We start from the raw sequence: 23,658 nt of genomic DNA, 5'->3' as shown, positions 1-23,658 counted from the left end.
GCGAGCTTCCGAAAAAAGCTGGTAATTGCTCTTCTTTAAGTCTTCCTCCCAGTATTGGTTGTTAAACAAGTTTTGACAACTAGACAATTTCTTTTCTTCTCCTCGGCCATCTAAATAAAATCAGTAAAACACTAAGAATTAGGAAGCACAAAGTTTTATTTGTTTTATATAAAGAAATTATTAAAGAAAATTCAAAATTTTAAGTTTTAGAACTACTGTAATGCCACATTTCATTACGTATTTATAGAAATTTGGTAAACTGAATATGTAGTTACAACTACGTAAGCTTTTTTAAAGTTGATTAAAGCATTATACTTATTGTAATTAATTATTGAAGCTGAATTCACTTAATAACTCATCTTATTTTCTAATTACTTTTCACAATCACTGTATTAGCAAATTAGGACTTAATGAATACATATATTTGGTATGCTCATATGGCTCGCACACTTAGGAGAATAATGAAAAATCAATAAACCTGCACCGACTGCAAAAGTGTTTAAGTAAACCTGAAATTTTGCAAACTTGAACCTGAAAACTTTTGACTGAATGGTGAACAGTCTAAGTGAATGGTTTATAATTTCACCACCGATTAGTATTGGTAGATAATAAAATTACTCTAGGTGCCTTTTGAAGACCTTGCCACCATTGAGCACAGCATGACCTTTCTCATATGGATGGCATGCCCCTGCTTAGTAGAATGCTATTTTTTATTAATAAATTATGTCTAAAAGAATTAAATTTTGAAAAAAGATAATGAAATCAACTATTTTGTTTTATGCATCTATTTATATAAAAAGGAAATCTAGCTAGGGAATTTTTTTTATATGAACTAGCATCTTAAAACTTATCAGGATACTACAGACATATAATGTGGTGATATTGATATATTAATCATGCTTTTGTAAAAGCAGTTTATAATTACTAGGATAAGTACACCAAACTAATGATTTTTGAAGACAGAATTGCTATTGAGCCACTGTATGTAGAATTTTTAGATGTAACCAGTCTTGAGTTTTCATAGAACTTTGGAGATACATGTTCCATTATTTTTCAGAATTAATAAACATATTTATGCATTTTTTAAAACTTGCGTAACATTTAATATTTTTTATGTGTTTTAATTTTATATAAACTGGCTTAATAATAAATATATTATTTCTTACTAGTAATTTTGAAAAATTCTGCTTTCCTTGTATGGTATTGTGGCTTTAATGAAAATTCATTATTTTACAGCTTGTTGAAGCATGTACTTTGGGACTATAGGATTGAAAAATGGCGTCCAATTGTTTCTAGCATACTTTCCACTGCTTTGCGTTCTGCATATTTATCTGCTAGTGTGCAAGACTATATTTTATTAGGCATTGAGATAATCAGCAATTGTATCCTTAAATATTGGCAAATAATGTGTGCGAATTGTTTATGTGCTATAACTAGTCATAGTACATGTCAAGATTTTTTATAATAGTCATGTTTCGATACGGAATAAGTTTGTTTTGATGGCTGACATTGTGTATTTAATATCATGGTTAGACAGAAAAATTATTTACATTCTTGCCATTGATTATTTTCCCAGTATTTGCAAATAATGACTTTTTTTAAGAGTTATATACAGTAATAATCAAATATATATATTATATCAGGATTTGATATTACATTACTGCTTGGGAAACATTCAGAAAATTTTCTGTGCATTTTTTATTTGGAAATTTGCTAGTAGCAATAATTGACAGTGTTCATATATATTTATTTTTCTGTTTCTTTTTTTCCTTAACATATAATTTAATAGGGATTTTATGTAGTACAGATGAAAAAACTGTTGTTCAAAATAATATAAGTAATATATTATTGGTAAGTATTTAATATTATTATGGAATTGTGTAAATGAGGCTAATATTCATGTGTATTTCTCATACATTTTGTAAATGCAGGGTAAGTCATAAATAAGAGTAGCCATGTAACTGTTTTTTTTTTGGGGGGGGGCGAGGATATCTTTGTGATGTGCAAATTAATAAACAGTGTATCACAAGTAAAATTTGAAGCAACCATTTTAGTGGTTGCAGACGAAAACATCACTGCGAAGACAACACAAGGAAAAAATGTCTAGAACATCATGGGAGAAGATAGAGCAAAAAAAAAAAAAAAAAATTAGCTCTAAAGCAGCGTTTCTTAAAGTGTGGGTTGGGGGACCTGCAGCAGGGGGTTGCCAAAAATTTTAGCAGTTCTGATATTTCCTTAACTTATTATAATAATTTTACAATTACCAACTATTTTACACAATGTATCTGAAAATAGATAAAGATAAGACAATAATACAGACAAACTAAAAAATGAAAATGTTTTGACGGATTCCTTTTATATTAGTATAAACGTTCATTTCCTTGCTTTGCACATGATGCTGTCATTTCATCTGTTACTTATTTAAAATTTTCACTTTGTGCTGTCTTAAAATTAGAAATTAATGACCTAAAACTGCAATAGTATATTACAGTACAAGTGAAAAAATTAACAGTTTCACTCATGCGTGTGTCAGATTTGCACAATACTTATGGGGTCCCACAAAACTTTTGTAAATATTATGGGGTTCTGGGGGTTGCGAAAAAATCTTAGTAACAAAAAGGGGTTGTGACTGGAAAAAGTTTAAGAAACCCTGCTCTAAAACATCGTGGTATCATCATAAAAAATGAAGTAGTTAAAAAATGTTGTGATAAAAGTAAAGCATCTACAAATCATCACATGATGATAACATCACAGACATGTGTTTTTCAGGCTTTAAAAGTTGGAAAGGCATATTCTCAGAATAATTTGTAAGTGCAAATAAAAATGAAGAATATTTTTATCTGTATATTTCATATTTTTTTTATGCAGTTTTTTTTGGGGGGGGGCTAAGAAGCAAGAAAGAAACTTTAGGATTCAAAAGCTGAAAATACATAGAAAATTAATGCTATGCAGGAGTATGTAATTAGTGCTACACAGTTAATAGAATTTTAAATTTATGTATTAACTATTAAAAGTCATTATTTAATTAACTTCTTCCATAAAGTAATATTGGCAGTTTTTCTTTGAAAAAAAAAAAGTAGTTTAAAAAATTAGAAAAGGGAAGATGTGCACGCATTGGAGTTGCCTATATTGAAATTGTTTAAGTAATTATCAAACTGTAAAATTATTTTCTTTTACCTCTGTTAATCTGATATATAGTAAAAATTAAGTCTTGTTTTGTTTGAGTTCATTTGTCTTCTTAAAAATGGCATTAATGTAATTTATGTATAGCCTCATTCCAATGTTGATTCGTTATTTATGGCAAAACATATCAGGTAGAAGCTACATAATATTTCACTAAAGGTTTTGGATTTATTGGATTATTGCAAAGCACATTAGGTCTCTATGCATAAGGGCAGGAAAGCCTGGCCATTTCAGGAAGGGAATATTAATGGATACTGATTCATTTTTACAATATTCATTGAGAAGACTCAAATTCAAAATTATACCTAGAAAATAAATGCAGATTTTTTTCAGAAAGAATACATAATTATTGTGAATCCTCTTGGCAACAGTCTTCTTAAGATAACTAGTGTTTCTGAGAATGTAAGTAAATATGGGTATTAAAGAATACCTCTCTAAAGATGATCACATTCATAGGAGACTAAAAAGATGTAGAATTGTAAGTGGTAGCTTTAAAGAGGTTTTTATATATTTAACTTTATTTTTAGGCATTTTTATGAATAATTTAAAAATATGATTAAATTTTTTCAGATACATTTTATTGAAAATTTTTTTAGCTATTGCTGGATCTTTTATAAGATATAGTTAACCATCTTTCTTAGATTACTACTTTTAAAAGTGACCAGTATAGCTGGGAAATTTGGAAATCTTTCTAAGACAACCAGCTTCACTGAAAGGTAAATCATTTAGAACTGTAAATGTTGGCCTCAGAGGAGATTTACTGCATTGAGCTTTCCCACTTAAGTAATTTTTATTTCTTTCAGTAGGTATTTAATTTTCGATTTTTTGAGTTGATACATTTTTGCTTATTTCTTGGTCTTTCTTAATACGTAGTGAATTATCTCTAAGCAGTGTTCTCTAGAAGTGATCAGTAATTGGTTTATTGTGAAAGATTATTTTATATATTGACAGGTAGGCATTTTATTATGGCTTCTGCTAAGGAAGGTAGGTATTTTATCATGGAACTGCTGAGAAATTATCGCTTAGGAAATGTGGTTCAAAGAGAACGTTTTAAGGAAAGTACCTCATATTAATACAATAAAAATAAATAGTACAATAAAAATACTAGTCATAGTCTTTTATTTCATAAGATTATGTGTTTTTCTTGGAATTTCTGAGCTTTTAAAGTACCTTAATTTATGCACATTTATACCAGAAACTGAAAGCGAAATTATATTAATATTTCTGATTGATACTTAATTTTGTGTCAATTTTTGTTCTTGGAAGTTTTAATTAATAAATTTGAGGCTTCTGTTTGTCCGCATAATTTTTTTATTAAAGATAAAAATTAATAAAATAGAAACTTCAATAAACTGTCCTTAGGAAAGCTAGATTACAAAGGTAAAAACTGTATATATTTTACATGACTTTAAATTTCATTGAATGAAAAGTTTCATATGTCAGTGGCCAATGTTGTGAATTAAAAGAAAAAAAAGTCATTGTTTATAATGTGTTGTTTTGAGTGCTTTATAAATATATTATTTTGAATATAAATAATAAGTATAAATTAATATCCGTATTTGCATGCTCCATGATTATTTTTTAATTAAAGTGATCAGATATAACCCTTTTTCAGTAAAAAGAAGATATTTTGAATTTTAAGAATTAAACTAAAGGCTTCTGAGATACTTTGGAAAAAAGCTAATTTTAAAGAAGACATATTTATTTTCATAATGTACACTTTAAAATCAAATAAAATTATCTTTTTATTTGTATTAATATATATATATATGAATAGTGTTACTTTTCTGCAAAAGTATATTTTATTTTATAAAGTTACTTTTTATGATGATTATGATAACACTGAAAACTTAAGTGCATAATGACATTTTATATGGGGCCTTAGACCAGGCATATTTTTTTCCTGCCAGGGCCTGTTTGGCCAATCTGCCACTTTGCGTAATAACACTGCAAATTTTCTTAAAGTTAACTTTTTATGAAATTATAGGTGAACATTTATACATATTTTCAATCATTCGAGGTAATCCACATTATCTGGTATAGTTGGGATTCTACTCTATATAATGAAAATCTGATTAAACTAAACTTCATTATTGCAAAACCAGTATAACGTGTTTATTGAAACTGAAAAAAATGTGAATTACTTAATTCAGATTAAAATTTTTTTATGGTTGATGATAATTTTCCCATTGCAAGTCATAATTTAGTATTTTTAAAATCATTCAACCAAGATGAATATTTCTTTCATTTTATCATTATCTCAGTCCTGTTCTTGTGATGGAAGTATTTAAAAGTTCTTATGATGGAATTATTTCACAAAAGTCTATTCTAAAAATCAGAGGTTGATTGAAAATAAGTACAATGCATAACCTAGTAAATTAGTTATGTACACATGTTTGATATGTATATCAATACCAAAATCACTATTATCTCATTTCCAAAATCACTAATATTATGCTTGCAAATTAGACTAGAATACAGTACAGCAGATGACGGCTATCTGCCTGTAGGGAAAGAAGCCGCTGTGAAGGACTTTCTAAGGGAAACAGGTTGTATTCAAGTTTCACATGCGGAAAACCACCATGCAGGCAACACGTTAGCCTGGGATCAAATACCGGGCAAACTGCCAGTATTCAGCAATCTTATTCATGTGACCACAATTATGCTTACAAGAAGCAAGCAGGGTATTTACAAATTGGAATGATTTGCAAAATGTTTGATTGAACAAAATTCAAGGCAATAATAATAATAATAATAATAATAAATACCAGAATAAAAATGGAAACGATTCATAAAAATGTACAAGATGATTTTAGATGTAAAGCCTATTTTTGATTTTCCTGTTTGACTTATTATGAAGTTTCTTAAATAAAAGTTTTCTCTTTTGGTGGGATAGTGGCTGCGACTGGTACATCAGGCACTCGTTGCTCGACAGTATGTGTATAAATATAGATGGACAGAGATAAGTAACTAATAAAATATTTGGCTAATATAAACTCATCATTTAGATATTTAAAAGTGTTCAAATAGTAACAATGTATAGTATATTCATATGAGGCCTTTCTTTTGATATGGATAGCTAAACAGGGCTTATTTTATTTTTAAATTCTTTCCATTTTATTTCAACATGAATAATTTTACTCTAACTAGTCTCATCTCTTATTTTTTTATTTATTTATTTTTTATTTGTGTAATACTTTTAGTTGTCTACATCTAGTTCTGTATCTTCTAGCCATCTATCTGACATTTAATTTAATGACATTTTGCTTTAGGTTTAAGCCGTTTTAAAATAATTAAATAATTCTAATTTATTCTGATTTTAAAAACTCTGTTTACTAATTTTTCACTGTGAAATATTAATATTCATCAAATGAAGCAAGAACTTAAATTTAATTTTTATTTAATCATTAATCTATGGGGGGTGTTCAAATGAAAAGGTATGAAATGACACAATAGATGTACTTAAGTCTTTATTCACAAGTAATCACCAAAGGCCTAAGCTCAACTGAAACAGTGGATTTCTTCTTCCCAGAATTCCTGTAGCTGTTACAAGAGCCAGTCCTCCACTGTGTCCAGCAGCTTGTCATCCAAGTTGAAGCACTTCTCTTTGAGATGTCACTTTTCAACAAGTCGTTCAACTTGTTGATGAGTACAGCCGGGATTACTGTTTTTACCTGCCCTGATCTTGGGTCATCACTCAAACGCTCCAAGCCTTCACGAAAACTGGCACTCCACTTTCTCACTGACTTGTCAGATAGACAGTCTCCTCCATATATGACCACCATCTGGCACTGAGTATTGGCCGCTTTAACCCCTTCTACAGTCAGAAATCTGATAACATCTTGCTGCTGCTCAATCATCAAATTTTGCAATGTGAGTTCCAAGATGTCATCACATGCACTGCCACATCAATTGGACGGAACACACAACTTCCTGCTTCACTCTGGCATCATGTGTAAGGGCTTGTGCATGCACACAACCACGTTGGACACTTCATTTATGTCCTTAGATGTCTCACTATATTATCCAAAGTGGCAAATTCAAATTTCAACCAGTTTAGTTGTGATGTTTTGTACTTTTTCACTTGAAAAACCTTTATATTAAGATACAATAACATGCCGAACAAGTATTAATTTAGAAGTCAAACAACAAAAATCAGCGTTATATTTTCAAATTTTGACAGGACTGGTTTCGATGGTTTTACCGAACCATCATCCTCAGCTGCAAAAGCGAAAATGAATGAAATAAAATATAGTGATTAGATAAGCTAAAAAAGACTGGACAGGAGTCACGCTACTGTCGCCATCTGTTGATGAAACCTGAGCTAAAACATAATTTCTTTAATGGCTGAAGGCAAAGATGGATAGGAATTAGCTCATCAACTCGAACAGAAAGATTTTTTGAATGTGAAGTGCCTCTAGAAAATCCAGTTTCCCAATGGAAAATGTTTTTTTGAATAATTTTGGCTGCAGAAAAATTGAAAGTGTGATTTTCGGACCAACAATGCTGAGCAACAGAAGACTTCTGTGTTTCCTTTTTTCTAACATATGCCTCATGTTCCTTAACGTGAAATTTTAGAGCTGTCTTAGTTTGACCAATGTAAATTAAACCACACTGGCAAGGAATTCTGTAAATCCAGTCTTTCTTATCTTATCTAAATACTATATCTTATCTTGTTCATTTGTGCTTTTGCAGCTGGGGATGAAGGTTCGGTAAAACCATCGAAACTATTCTTGTGAAAATTTGAAAATATAACGCTGATTTTTTCTTGTTTGACTTCTAAATGAAACCCCTTATATATCTGCATAAATAGTTCTGATTCCTTGTAAAATAACAAAATGAATATCAGATGTACTAAAAATAAATCAAATGGCAAATTGCTTAGCTGACATTTTACAGCTGACGGAATGTTTCCCATTTAACTATGTAATGTCTTTATTGACTTTTGAAATTAACAAAATATAAAATATTGTTTTGGACCAAAACAGAAAACAAGTGGTTTATATCTGGAAGAAACCAGTGTTTCACAATCAGTTGATAATATATGTCTATATATACCTAAACTGATTATTGGTCACTCCAAGACAACATCCCTTTGAGCTAATTCACTGTGTATTAAGAAATGGCAAGAAATAGTTCAAAGTTTTTTTAATCAAAAAATTAAATGCTTACTAAAGAAAAAGAAATCTGATGCAAACACCACATGTCTTCCTTTGTATGGCCTATTAAAATATACACACTTTTTGTTGCATTTTCATTTAAACTTATCTCCTCGAATTACTCTAACTTGAATAACCAATCCTTTAGGTAAGTTGAAAAGGACATAAAAAACTGTAAATGTTAAAATTAAATTTCCTGGCTAATTTATGTCACATGGGAGTCAAATTTCTTATAATTTTATTATTTCATGACAAAGACATTAAATTTAGATTTCATTATTTGTCTCTTTTTTTTTTTTTTTTTTTGACATTGCTACACAAAAGATGAATATTTTCCTCATTTAAAATATTTCTGTAATTGCAAGTATATAATTTCGATAAAGGATTCTCAAAACAAAGATTACCAAAGCATGAATATTATCATCATTTAAAACACTTGTATAATTGGAAGTATATAATTTTGATAAAGGATTGTCAAAACAAAGGCTGGGTAAGAACTTTTAAGATCAGGGGGTATATATATATATATATATATATATGTATACAAGAGTTCTGAAAATAAAAACCAAACCAAAAAAAATTTTCAGAAACCAAATTTATTTTCAGAATCTACTTACGTTTCTCTATTTTTCAACATAGTTGCCAAGATTGTTTAAACACGTATAATATCTTGGAACTAGATTTTGAATACTCTTCTCATAGAAACTTGCCACCTGCTCTGATAACAAAAATGTCATGTCCATTTTCACATCCTAGGTTAGACACTCCAGGAAATTCATTTAAAAGAGTGCTTATGGTGAAGTGTTTGTTCTCAGGAATTTTCGATTCAACTGAAGCTACCATGTTGTCTGTGATCACAGATGGGCGACCGGTGTGGGGCTTATAATGAATTTGAACATTGTTGTGGCCAGCTTTGAAGTCTCTGACCCACTTACACCCTTTGCCTTCATTCATGGCAGTAGCATCACAAATCTGCCAGTGAATGTCCGTAGTAGGCAAGTTTCTTGAGAACAAAAAAACGTATCACTCACTGTACCTCGCACGGGACAGGAGATTCGATAATCTTGAACATTTTAAAGACACAGAACTGACCTTACAGATTACCTACACAGTACAGATGTTTCCAAGGAATGCCGGGGCACAATGCAAGCACTCATTGTCACCTTTACAATGCATATTAGTGTATGCAACAAAATGGCCCTTTCTTAAAAAATACGCTGCGTGTATCACAGCTGTACTGGTCACTTTTAGAAATGATCTTCTAAGAAAGATAGTTCACCATATGTTATAAAAGTTCAAGCAATAACTAAAAAAATTTTAGAATAAAATGTATCTGAAGGCATTTAATCATATTTGTAAATTATTTATAAAAATGTCTAAATATATATAAAAAAAAAAAAAAAAAAAAAAAAAAAAAAAACCCTCTTTGAAAAGACTATTGATAATTTTGTATGTTTTTAGTCTTCTGTGATCATCTTAGAGAGGTATTGTTTTATACCTGTTTTTATTTATGTTCTCAGAAACACTATTCATCTTAGGAGCAAAGTTGTGAAAAGGATTCATTTTAATTATATATTCTTTCTGAAAAAAAAAAAATTGCGTTTACAGTTTTTAGGTGTAATTTTAAATTGGAGTCTTCTCAATGAATGTTTTAAAAATAAATTAGTTTTTTGTTAATATTCCCTTCCTGAAATGGCCACCAAGCACAAGGGGTAAAGTCATTGAACACAGTAGTTTGACCCAGGGAACAAACTCGATATTTGAGATTTGTGTGTGTTTTTAATATATAATGTGGATACAATAGATTTTCTAAGAAAGCCCCACAAAGGTTTCCCTGCCTTTAGGCAGAGAGCACTAATGTTCTTTGCAAAGTCCCCTCCTGAAATATTGCATAGCTTCGTCTTGACATTTTTTGTCATAACTAACGAATTAACATTCAATCAAGGCTGTACATAAAAATGTTAATGACACTTTTAAGAAGACAAATGAACTTAAACAAAACAAGACTTAATTTTTACTAAAAGAATATCAGATTAACAAGGTAAAAGAAAATAATTTTACAGTTTGATAATTACTTCATACTCATCTTCCCTTCTAATTTTTTAGACTATATTTTTCACGAAAAACTGCCAATACAACTTTGTAAAAGAGATTAACCTTCCAGCACGCGTGTATGCGAAAAATTTACAACAAATTCAGTTTTTAAAGCACATTTTTTGTGTATCGAAGCTGAGACGTCTGAACGTCATTTCTGTTTCTCCTTTCTACCCTTCTCCACATCATGGAATGTGCCAACAGAAAGTCATTTGACTTTTTTTTTTTTTTTTTTTTTAAACTGGGTTTTTGTGCTACATGGCAGTTTTTTCATAAAAGTGTGGTCGTGTTTTAAAATTCGGAAAATATTTTTTTCTCAAATATTTTGTAATTTTGTGTTATTAGTTGCCGTGTATTATTTTAATTTGAATACATTTGGCTCTGTAAATTTTATATCGGTTTTCATGGCAAAAAAATATGTGCAACCAGCTGATTTTGCTCAGATTCTTCAAGAATTATCTGATGAAGAAAAGGAAGACAAGGAAACCTTTGGATGTGAGAACAATAGCGATTTCCTTTCCTTATTTTCTTTTATTTCTATTTTCTAGAAATAAATAAAAACATTAAAGTTAGTTTAAAGTGCATTTTTTTTAACCAGTAAGAAGTAAATTTTTTTGCAGAAGTAAGTAATGCTAAACTTACTTTTTTTCCTACCAAGGTGTTTTCCTTTTTTATTGTCTATACTTGTCTTTGATGAATATTAAAATTAGCTTCGATTTTAAAATATAATTATTGAATAAAAAATTTAAAATTTTATATAATGATTTGCATCTAATTCATTATTTGCATTTCCATCTCACTAACTTAAAAATAATTTACTTATATTTGAATGTGATATCATTTGTATTTTGCAATAATAAGATTAATATTTGATTTCTTAACAAATTTATTATCAATATTCACTCATTTCTATCGTTTTTCATGTCAAAAACGGTAAAATAACGGATGTCGTAAAAAATGCAACACGCGCATGCTCATGTAAAATTGCCAAGCACTCGTGCTGGAAGGTTAACTAAATGATGTCATTTAATAGTTTATATAACTTTAAAATTCTATTAACTAAGTAGCATTAATACAATTAGTAGCAATAATACTCATATGTAGCATTGATTTATGCATACTTATACTTAACATTAATTTTCTACTCATTTTTCAGCTTTTTAATGCTAAAATTTCTTTCTTGCATTTTTAGCCAAAAATATTATTAATGAATCAAAAAATATGAAATATTGATATAAAAATATTCTTAATCCTTACTTGTGCTTATAAATCATTATGTGAGTATGCATTTGGAACTTTTAAACCTTGAAAAATATGTCTGCGATATTATAGTCATCCGATGATTTGTAGATTCTTTATGTTGTACTACGATATTTTTATGGTGATGTTTTTGAACAGCTTTATTTTTTACAATGTTGTTTTATACCATGGTAATTTAGAACTGCAATGTTTTTTCTTAGCTTTCTATTTTTTTCACAATAATTTTTACAATATGTATTTTTGCGTTTTATTGTTTTCTCCACAATATTTTCGGCAGATACCATTGTAGTACACTAAAGCACTAAAGCAGATATTTAAACTGTTGACCATCAGCTTACACTTGGTCACAAAAGCAGGTATCCAAACCAGTATGTAATAGCTTCTAAACTCTTCTACATGAGCTCATTATTGGAGCTAAAACCTTATTTATTACATAATTTAGCAAAGGTATTGAATGAAACACAATTTCACTATTAGTGCTGTAAAATATTCTTCAGAAACAGTGACAAAAAAAGAGATCTATTACAATATCTGCAATAAAAATGCAGAAGTTTTTTAGTTAATAAGTCTGTTACTTTCACATGTGTAATTAATCTATAATTTAACTTTGCAGACAAAAATAAATGCTTATTTTAATTTTCATAACCTCTTCTAGCCTGCTCTGTGTACTCTGACAAGCAATTCAAATATGGATGCATGCCTAGTAGTGTGTAATGCTCTCTTTCGCTTTGAAGACTATGGCAATGTAGCATGATATGGATTCCATGAGATAGTGGAAGCACTCTGAGTTATATTGATTTCTGCATGCTGCATAGATATCCGCATGAAGATTTGTTGGAACAGGGTCTAAAATGCTCATATCTCTGCCATTATTGTTCTAAATGCGTTTGATAGGATTGAGGTCATGTGACCTCATGAGCTAGGCCGGCACTCTCATCTTTGCTGAGTGTTCCTTGAACCACTAAGCAGTAGTTTAGAAATAATGAAACAGTGCATTGTCTTGTAGGTCTTGAAGGATATTGTAAGCAACCAAATGAGTTCACATAATCTGGTAGAAGGTTCCTGTATTGTTTGTTGGTAAGAGACAGATAAAAGTATATGCACTGAGGGGCAAATTTTTTCCCCTGTTAAAAGAGTTCCCATACAAAATTACACCTACACTTGCTTGATGTTTGCTTATTTGAATATGGCAAAGCCACTAAGGCTGCCTGCCTAAGAGGAGAGATGCATTCATAGAGGACGTTTTGAGAAAACTGCCAACCCTTTTGCCTGGCCAACCCTTTTGCCTGGGCTCAACCCCAGACCTGTTCAAACTACCAGGATTTAGTGGTCTTAATCACTTGGCCACTAGACTTGCATGAACTACACTGACAAGCTTTGAAAGCTTTGCACCATGCTTTCAGCATGTTGCATACATACTTAGCTTCATCAGGCTAAGTGATAGTGATTCATCAGGCTAAGTTCATCTGACTTTTTGAAGAAATTGGTTTATTTAGCTTCAGGTTAATTTCATCAGGCTAAGTGACAGTGATTCATCAGGCTAAGTTCATCAGTCTTTTTAAGGAAACTGGCTTGCGTCCATGTTATATATGGAGAAGACCATGAAAATGAACCATGCGGCCAGCCCTTTTGCCTGCGATCAAGCACAAACCAAAACTACAAATTCGGACTCGTCGGGACTTCGGCGATTCCGGATTATCAATTTTTCCAGATTATAGATCATCAGTATAAATCTGGTGAGATGGCATGCAGAAATTATAAAATTAAAAATATGAAACTGTAATTTATAAAATGAACAATTATGATCTAAAGGGTATCAAAATTTACAAAAAGAAAAAGCTTAATATTTATTTGTTTACTTTATTAAACATTTCTTTCAATGTAAGTTGTTTAAGTTGCTTCGTTTTATGTGATAATACTTTCTCTTTAATTCTATAAACAGACATAATTTCTTGTTCAGTTACAAAGTTCCGCTGTTCAAGTCCTATAATTGCTGTGTCGAGAATACCGACTAATTTGTCAATCAAAATTTTTTCGTTTTCAATAACCTTTGTGTCACTTTCTTCACTATCGGAAGCGAATTATAATGACGAGGAACTTGATTTAAATCATATCAAAGACCGAGTACATCGAGATGAAAAACTACATTTAGTAAAGAATGATTGAATAAAATAAAAACATCTGCCCTGAATATAAGGATAGTGCTGACAGATCAACTTCCAATTCATTGCGCGCTGTGGCATCCCCTCCCCCCCCGCCGCCGCCGCCACAGAGCAGCGTGAAATTAATAAACAGATTTCGGAATGGTTAGGTCATTTTTTGCAGCAATTCCACTTTTTGTTTAATGGACTTCGAAACATACTTTCGCTTTGTAGATCCTTTACATATTAGTAAATATATATCGGAAATTCTATTTGACATAATCGAAAGTTCAAGCTTACTTTTATAAAATTGCTCTAACAGTCTGCAAAAAATAATAAGCTGGATCCAATTCGAAGGTTAAGGAACAATGAAATCTGCAACATTAACGGAATTAGATAATTTTAGCTTAGCTTATACCATCTGTTATACATTAAACGTGCATGCATAAACGTATTTTGCGCATGCGCACATGCATATTTGCAGCCGTAAAGGTCTTATGTCGACACGACGGATGCGCAGAAAGTTTGTAGCTTTGAGGTCCGGATTACAGATCATTCCGTATTATGGGTGTCCGAATGAACGACTTTTGACTATATTCAGTGGTTTTAATCCCTTGGGCACTACACTTGCATGAACTATATCCTACTGACAAGAGCTGATAAGCTTCGCACCCTGCTTTCAGCAAGTGACACACATACTTAGCTCATCAGTTCATACTTAACTTCATCAGGCTAAGTGCAATTTTTCCTTACTTTAAGGATCTAATGGCAGTGTTTCTTTGACTTTTGTGATGCGCAGTGAACAGAAGCACCTCACTGGATGATGGTTTCTCTACACCATTGCAAAAGTATAGTTCTAGATAGTATGCCTGTTTACACTTCATTGTTCTCCATTGTTGGATGGCTGAATGATTCGTAGCATTGTTGTTTAGCAATCTGCTGAGATATAAAGCAACAGATTACTTGTCAGAACCACCTGGTGTCAAGCTCAAGTTTAATCAGACTCCATATAGCCATGAAAAGTGGCTCAAGGAAAGCCCAGTGCCTGCTCGACTTCATAAATGATATATTCCATACATCTTTGTCCTGCAATATGGACATCAAATGTGCTGAGATGTTGAATCCTATCCATCAGCAGCTCAAAAAAGTATGCTGAAGGTCTGAAGTGTAACAAGGGGATCAAATGTTTTATAAGGTCTAAAGAGTCCCCCATCATATATACACTTAAAGGTATTACATTGAAGACCTTGACATCATTTGGCAGCATTATTATTAAAAGTTAATGGAAGTTATAACAACTTCCAATAAACCAGTATAATACCTGGGAAGATGTCCATGGTTAACTCAGAAATCATGATTACATGAGGGTAGTTTCATGCAGTGTAAAGAATGCACAGTAAATAATAGAAGAATAAATATCATTAGTAAGGAAGAAACTAATAGCATTAAACAAAACCCAAAATACCATTGGATTGAAAATAAATAGTATTAAAGAAAATCCAACAATGCCATTGCATCACACTCATTATAAAAAAAGTTAAAACTTTCTGTTTTAGGCAGATTTCGTCTGGAAAGCATTATCTGGTGTCACTGTTATTGTCCCATACACTTTTCTTTTCCTTTTTATATTTTCTGTAGACAATTTTGTTTTATGCTGATGATTCATGATAGTAATCATTTTATCTTTATGCAATACATAAATTTAACTTTTTAAGGCAGTGTGTGATTAATCTGCAACCCAATAAATGCACCCTTGGTTAATCATGAATTGACTGTACTGAATTCCTAAAATTCTTCTAAAAGCTATGCTACAGCTTTTTAGTATTGGGCAACATGAGATTATCCCACATCTATTTTAATTTGCATTATTAATTTGTATTATTATTCTATTTTAATTTTAATCAACATTAAAGAAGTGCTGGTATGTGAGTCTACAATCATCTATGAATTTATATTCATAGATATTTCTCTTAAAAATTAAAAAAAATTTTAGATCTTGGAAATTCTGATTTTTATTTCATATTTGTTAAGTGCTATTAATTTTATCTCCTTTTCTCCAAAAATACTTGTAGCATCATTGAACAACACTTACCTATCCAGAATTCTACTTATTTATGATCATGATTTTGTACTGAAATTGTTTTTATGAAATGAAACTGTAACTTCTGTTGTTTCGCCTGAAGTTTGTTATTTGGGAGCTATGCAAACTGGAAAATGCATGTAACCTTTTTTTCTCCCCCATGTACTATGTTTATGGTTTTAATTGTTTGTTTACAACCATTTTGGAATATAATATGTACATTTGTGATTTAATAATATTATAATTTTGTGTAATTTAAGGGAAAGCCACTATTTGCTATGCCTGGAATTTCTGAGCAAGATAATAAAGAAGCAGAAAAGTTATGGCAGGAAACAATGCATAATCACAAGGAACCTCTTATTTTCACTATTCAGATGGCATCAATTGTTCCATTTAGTAAGTCAGATGTTTGCCGTTACGGCAACTAAAATGAAATAGTGTGCATTTCAACTTAAATTTTATGTTTGCCATTTTATTTAATTTACATAAAGAAAGAAATGATAATGATACTTGAGCAGTGGGTCTTTATTTGGAAAAAGTTGGGAGAGTTTCTTCTTTGGCTCATGTACCAGAATTTACATGATGTAGTTAAGATAAACAAGGTCTGTCTTGAATGTAATATCAGTGAATTTATTGGTATGTGATTGTATGTTGGAACGTGGCCTAACTATTTGAAACTGGTAGTGGGGGAACTCAGCTAAGTAGCACACCATCGCTCAGTGTGCTTCGAACATCAGGAGAGTGAGGACGGCCTGTCTGTGAAAGTTTTTTTAAATCTTCAGCAATTGAAAATGCAGCGTTCATTAGAATAAAGATTTGTGATCAAGTTTTGCGTGTAACTTGGCAAGACTGCTACAGAGACTGTTACTATGATCAAGACTGTTTACAAAGAACATGCCCTGTCAAATCGACAAGAGTTTCAGTGGCACAAGGCCTTTCTGGAAGGCTGGGTAAAGGTTGATGACGAGGACCACGCTGGACGGCCATCCATGACCACCACGGCTGACAATGTGACATGAGTGAAGGAACTGTTGAGCTCAGACCGATGATTAAAAGTAGTTTAAGTGCATTAAACTAAGTGTTTGTTAAATGGCCGACATGTTAAACATTCCAAAAACTTAAGTTCATGAAATCATTACAAACCATATCAGCATGCGGAAGGTGTGTGCAGAAATGGTTCCAAAAGTGCTCACTCATGAAAAAAAGTGCTGACTCATGACCAAAAGTCATGGTGCATTGAAACATGCCAAGAAAACCTCAACTTGTGGAAATGTGATCGAAAGTTTTTGGACAGCATCATTACAGGTGATGAGACTTGGGTATTTGAATATGACCCGGAAACCAAAAGGCAATCATCAGAGTGGCACACACCCTCATCCACCCACCTGAAGAAAGCCAGGAGGAGCAAATAAAAGAACAAGATGATGCTCATCATGTTTTTTGACATCCACGGACTGATTCATCATGAATTTGTAGAACCTAGAACCACTGTGAACTCTAAATTTTGTGTGAAAGTCCTCAAAAGACTGAAACGCAAAGTTCAACACATCTGGCCGGACATCATAGACAACTGGAAGCGTGCCGATAATGTGCCGGCCCACAGTGCCTTCATCGTCACGGACTAACTGGTCAAAGCAGGGATGCCAACAATCCTCCAGCCTCTGTACAGCCCGGACTTGGTTCCCCCTCCCCCTCGGGTTTTTTTCTCTTTTCATGCCTCAAAGCACACCTGAAAGGCAAGCATTTTGAAACAGTGGACAGGATCAAAGCAGCTCACCAGAGATTAACCCATAGGGTACGGATTTATTTGAAAAAATTCTTCTGTTTACTTTTCACAAACAACGTTCACTGAAGTACAGGAAGAAACTTGCTCTTATAACTGATACCAATCATTTTTGCCATGAACAAGAATGCACATGTTTAATTTTGTCCTAGTTTGAATGGTGATTAAGATTCATTAACCATAACTTAGGCAAACAAGTGAACGAGAAGTCTAAGTCATCAAATGTACCCAAAGGGTTAAAGGACATCTGGAGGAAGATTAATGCAGCACATTTAAGAGCTGGAAGTTCTGCTGGAGCTGATGTGTCGATGTAAAAGGAAACTATTTTGAAGATTTTTAAACACTTGTAATGATAAATTCAATAAATGATTTTTAATACACTTACTGACATTACTTTCAGGACAGACTTTGTATGTGTATTTCACAAAAAACATCCTGATATGTGATGTGCCAGACATGATTAAATTGGCTAGCCAGTTTATAAACATTCTAGAATGAAATGTATCTTATCATGTACCAGGTGTGCTTAATCACAGGTGGTTGGATTAACCATGCAAAGGAATTAATACCATGAACACAATCCTGGTAAAACTGTATCGTTTGGCTGGAAACTGACCTGTTGAAATCTGATATGGAGATGCTGTGATAAGAATAACAAAACTAGTTGTATTTCTTTAGTGTGTTGTTCTGTTGTGAAGGTGGTACTGAGAGCTTGTCAAGCATATCCAAGTGTTCTGAAGGTTGTTATTCCTGGTGCAGGAAGTTTATGGAATTACCAATATAGAGATATTCCATGCATCTATGACTATGCAAGTAACTTTGTACAAGTTTGTTTGTTTTGAGACAGTGTCAACAATACTTGATGATCAGCCTTAAGCAACAGATTGATCGCTTGGAATGGAATGACATTGTACAAGTCATCCTATGGTTGTTCATGTTAATGTATTTGTGTGCAGAGGTGGCTAGCCATAAGTTAAAGCCTAGGGCAACAAATTTTATTGCTAGCAAAACTTAGAATTATAAATTTCAATCAGTTTGCAAAATTAAACTGATACAAAAAAAAAAAAAAAAAACTTAACTATAAACGGATTTTTAAAAGTTTTCACACATTTTCAGATGCAAATGTCTGATAATAAATAAATAACTATATTATGGCTTATATTTTTTCTTAATGTAAAGCAATAGTAAAAAAAATATTGTCACATTGTCCTGAAATGTCGGTATTAGCTAATAGACTCATTATATGCTGTTGAACATATTGATATTGAAAAATGTTTTTTATTACTTAATTGATGCAAATTTGGCCCTGTCTTATTCCAGACTGGTGCTATTTGATGAACAGAAACAAAAAGTCTTTTTAGATTCATTTAATTGGTTCTCTGATTTCTTATTTGCTTATTGATTTGTATATTAAGGTAATTTTAAAACCAGATTAGGTGAGTTTCGTTTGAAATGATCTCTGTAATGCAGAAAAATTAAAACTAAGCTAGATGAGTTTTGTTTAATTTTTTTTTTAATTTACTAATTTTAGTATTAATTGAAAGTCATCTCAAGAAAATGCTTATATAATTATTAGTACCCTACCACCACCACCAAAAAAAAGTGATAAGGGAGAAGCTGTTCTGATCAAACATAATATTAAAATGCTAAAATACTAGCATATTTACTCAAAATGTTTAAAAAAAAAAAAAAAGTTGTTTCTAAATGATTTCTTCTCAAGCAGAACATAATTATCTGTGAAATAATGTAATGGTGTATTAACAGCTAGACTGTAATAATTCCTAACATAGCTTATACTGTGCAAACAGAATAAGTATATTTTTATTCTTGTAATTACAATATGTATTTATGTGTATGAATGTCAGCATGTTTTTCTGTTCTATTCAAAGATATGTTACAGTATTCAAATTTTTCAGCCTTTGTCTCTTTCGCTTTGTGACACTTTTTCTTGGAACCTGAATGAAGAATCTGGTTATAGGTTTTGTTCTTTTTGCAAAAATTCCAATCCATCCCATTCGTAATAAAGTTGCTGAAGAAAATCAAGTAGCAATTATCAATTACTAGTCACATTCTTTTCTTTTCGATTACTAGCCATTAACAGGCTTGACTGACAGTATATGGCTCTACTTTATTGTAACATAAATTTTTAATTTTTGGGGGGCAGATTAGTTTCTATATAGGCTTGCAAATGTTGTATTGTCTATCTATGCAAGTGACATATTGACCAAGAAGAAAAGAAGGCAGACTAACATGACAATGGAAATGCAATTGGATGCCTTAAGAGACTGGACAAAGAGGAAAGTGTTAGTAAAATTTCATGGATTTTTAGATATTGGATGAAAGACTCTACTGTAAGTAGTTTGGAAATACAGGATATGATAATTAGAGGAATTTAATAGTTGAACAGCACTAGCAGTTTCATAAATCCTATATGCTAAATTTAAAAGTTAGAGTATCTAGGGGAGGATCAGAAGATGTACATGCAAATAATAATAATGATGATAATCAAAAGCTATACTTGCAGATTAATGGAAAAAATCAGTTATTAGAAAGAAATTTTACAATGCAGGAATAAAAAAATTAACTAGTCATGAGCATCCATTAGAAGATTGCGATGAAATAATCGTTTTTTAAGGACAGTGCAGTTAACTACTGAAATCTATCCCCCTTTTTTTGTTAATCATACTGCAAATTATTAAATGAAAATAAATATTGTTTTTCATGCATAAGTTATGCATGTTTAATTATATATGAAGATTTTGCTTTGTTAATGGCTAAAATAACTGAGAAATCACCACCTTACTAAATATTTCTCAGTTATTGTTTTTCTTCTTTATATTAGTCATTTGTAGTATTTTTTCTAATGAGGTAAATGTAGGAGAACAATATTTCAATGGAGTTGTTTTTATTCTTATAACTAAATATTGGGATAAATGTTAAGAACTGACCTGAGACTTAACGGGCATTCTGTTTGCCCCATGACAAGCTAGCAATAAATCACAAATTTGCTCAGATATCCAAGCTTTATTAAGAAAATTAATACTTGTGCATATAATGTATGCTGCTTGCTCCCTAAACCTTGTTAGACACTGTGCAGTGTCAAGTTGTAATGAAACATTATATTTCTTTATTTGTTAAGAGAACTGTATAATTATTTAATTATTTTACTTTCTGCAGCCATGAATGGAAAAAATTGCAATCAGGATTTGGTAGAAATTAAAAAGCCTTGTCAATAATTTGTTGAAGTTCAAAAAATGGCAGTGTTCTAGAAGATTTTTTGGATAGGATTAATATAACAAGTAAAAAATACAGTTTAATAACAGGACTATTTCCATAATAATGAAATTATAAAATCTCTCACTGATGTATTTAAAGATATAAAAATTAATTTTTATTACTTCAAAAGGAGGAAAATATATTAATTGACATAGATTGTAGAGTAAGTAAAATTCATAAGCACACTTATTCTTCAATATAAATTAAGAAGAGCAACATATTTTAAATAATAAAGAACAAAATTGAAATTTTATTTGTAGTTATTGATCATCATTTTTACAAGTTTATTTGAAAAATATATTCATGAGAACATTTAAATGATGATGAAAATAGAAATATATCCGTAAGTAAGAAGAATAAAGTGCGTCTATTACGGACTGTACATTTGAAAGATAATTTTTCACTCTCACTGATGTATTTAAAGATATAAAAATTAATTTTTATTACTTCAAAAGGAGGAAAATATATTAATTGACATAGATTGTAGAGTAAGTAAAATTCATAAGCACACTTATTCTTCAATATAAATTAAGAAGAGCAACATATTTTAAATAATAAAGAACAAAATTGAAATTTTATTTGTAGTTATTGATCATCATTTTTACAAGTTTATTTGAAAAATATATTCATGAGAACATTTAAATGATGATGAAAATAGAAATATATCCGTAAGTAAGAAGAATAAAGTGCGTCTATTACGGACTGTACATTTGAAAGATAATTTTTTTTGTCTTTGGCATATGAAAAATTTTTTACTCCTGTTACAAACTGTACATCTGAATAATCATTTTCTTGTCTTTGATGAATAAAAACTTCCCTCCCCCCCCAAGATCAACAATATCTGAGGGAAGATTACATAATTTAGTTAATATAATAGATTATAATGTACTCAAAAATATTTCTTTTTACGTTATACAGGGTTCGTAGCGGTCCTTATAAGTGCTTATAAGTCCTTATATTTGAAAATAAAATATAAAGGCCCTTATAGGTGCTTACTTTTTCTTTAAAGCCGTTATTTTTTGTTTTTAGTGCTTTTTTTTAATGAAAGCACTATTTTTCCTCGTACCAAAACCGAAACTAAATAAACAACTTTTCTTCCTAATATGGAATGTTAGATGGTGAATCATACTCCCAGAAACAGCTTTTTCCCCTTTCTCTGCATTAACATAACCTTTGGTGTGCACGAAGAGTACAGACAGGTGCCCGTCGTTCTATTGGTCAAAGAATTGCGAAAGCAATAGAAAATTCCTGTACATTCGGCATTCTTTTCCTCCCACCCAAATACTACACACATTTGAATTTCTATCAAGATCTCAATAATTTGCATTCTCGTTCCGCTTGGTCAGTTCATATTCGTGTTTATTATGATCGTTATGCTTATATTATGAGCATATGTATGAATGTTTATAATAACATAATTGCAGTAACTGCTGAAGTATAGTAAACTTCCAAAAATGGTTGTGTTTTAACACAGATTACCTTTCTAAGGAAAAATATTTGGAATGGCTTAAATAAAGGGAAAGTAATCGAATAGTCAAAATAATTTCATTTTTTTGGCCAATACATTATACAGTACGAAGATTGGGAGGTTCTCCCTTTCTCCGCAAAATCTCGAATATTGAAACTATTACAGTTCGCTGCAAAACAAGCAATGGACCTTTTTTTTTTTTTTTTTTTTTTTTGTCACTTACCAATCTGGATTGAATAGGACTAAAAGTTCTGCGGTCTACCAACCCAAGTGAAGAATGATTCTATTCCGTAAATTTAGCGCTGTGTGTTGAAAATTAGAATAAAACACACCCCAGTTATTTACTTCTTTATTCTCCCAATACCGGCAGCTGTTGGTTCCGATTGCGTAATACCACATAGGGGAAAATTACGGTGCACGTATTGCGCAATAACGGTTTGCGATATTTTGCAGAGATAATTAATTTTGATGCTCTGTCTGAGATTTGTTTGTGAACACTTATAAGAGTTTTACTGTGCTTCCTGAGCAGAATATTTTTCAGTTCCATTGGTTTATTTTTATATGATTCACATATCAAAATGTCAAAAGCACTTATTTAGCGGAAAAATCTAAATAGCGGCTACAGTCTATCCCCCTCCGCTCCTCTTTTTCAAGTTACGCTCGACTGTCCGAATATTCGCCAATATCCAAGTATGCGGGTTAGTTAAGCTTTTGCTGTTAAAGGATGACTGCATGAAGTAAATTTCTGTCTTCTGATTTCAGAAATGTTCCTCTTTTTTACTTAAATTACTTTGCTTGCAATATCTGTTAGGGAAAAACTGATATACAATGAAAATTTAGAAAATGTTCAGAATTTAGATTTAAATTATTTAAATATCAGTATGAGTGGAAAAATAAATTGTATTTATTATTAGGTTCAAAGCGAATACAATAAATATGCCTTATTATTATTTATTTTCTCTATTTTGAACTGAAATTTCATCATTGAATCTTGTAATATAGTTTGGTTCTGCATAGTTTTTTTTCTCTCATTGTAAACTACTTCTGTAAATTGAACTGTTACTTAAAATTAAAAAAAAAAAAAAAAGAGTAATTATTTTTTATGGTTGAGGTAATGCTTATTCTCTCTTGATAAATACTGCATTTCTCATATTTTAAATTACAAGTCTAATTTTTAAGGTTATGCATTTGTGTATAATGTAATTAGACATGTG

At 31.1% G+C, this 23,658-nt stretch overlaps 1 protein-coding gene across 3 annotated transcripts in view; it reads left to right on the top strand.

The window, feature by feature from the left end:
- gry (trafficking protein particle complex subunit 11 gry) overlaps window positions 1-23,658 on the top strand; it is a 122,278-nt gene that overhangs the window by 48,626 nt on the left and 49,994 nt on the right. For all 3 annotated transcript variants that reach the window (XM_085823758.1, XM_085823756.1, XM_085823757.1), the window contains exons 15-17: window positions 1,237-1,382; window positions 1,790-1,851; window positions 16,178-16,313. In XM_085823758.1, the coding sequence (XP_085679884.1) occupies window positions 1,237-1,382; window positions 1,790-1,851; window positions 16,178-16,313 (344 nt within the window). The remainder of the gene's footprint in view (window positions 1-1,236; window positions 1,383-1,789; window positions 1,852-16,177; window positions 16,314-23,658) is intronic.

This window comes from Stegodyphus dumicola, chromosome 9, assembly GCF_044657685.1.
Source record: "Stegodyphus dumicola isolate Sdum_Otavi_A_Nest chromosome 9, ASM4465768v1".
In the NCBI taxonomy this organism is placed as follows: Eukaryota; Metazoa; Arthropoda; class Arachnida; order Araneae; family Eresidae; genus Stegodyphus; species Stegodyphus dumicola.
The sequence above is the reverse complement of the archived record's forward strand: the minus strand, read 5'-3'. Positions and strand labels throughout refer to the sequence as shown.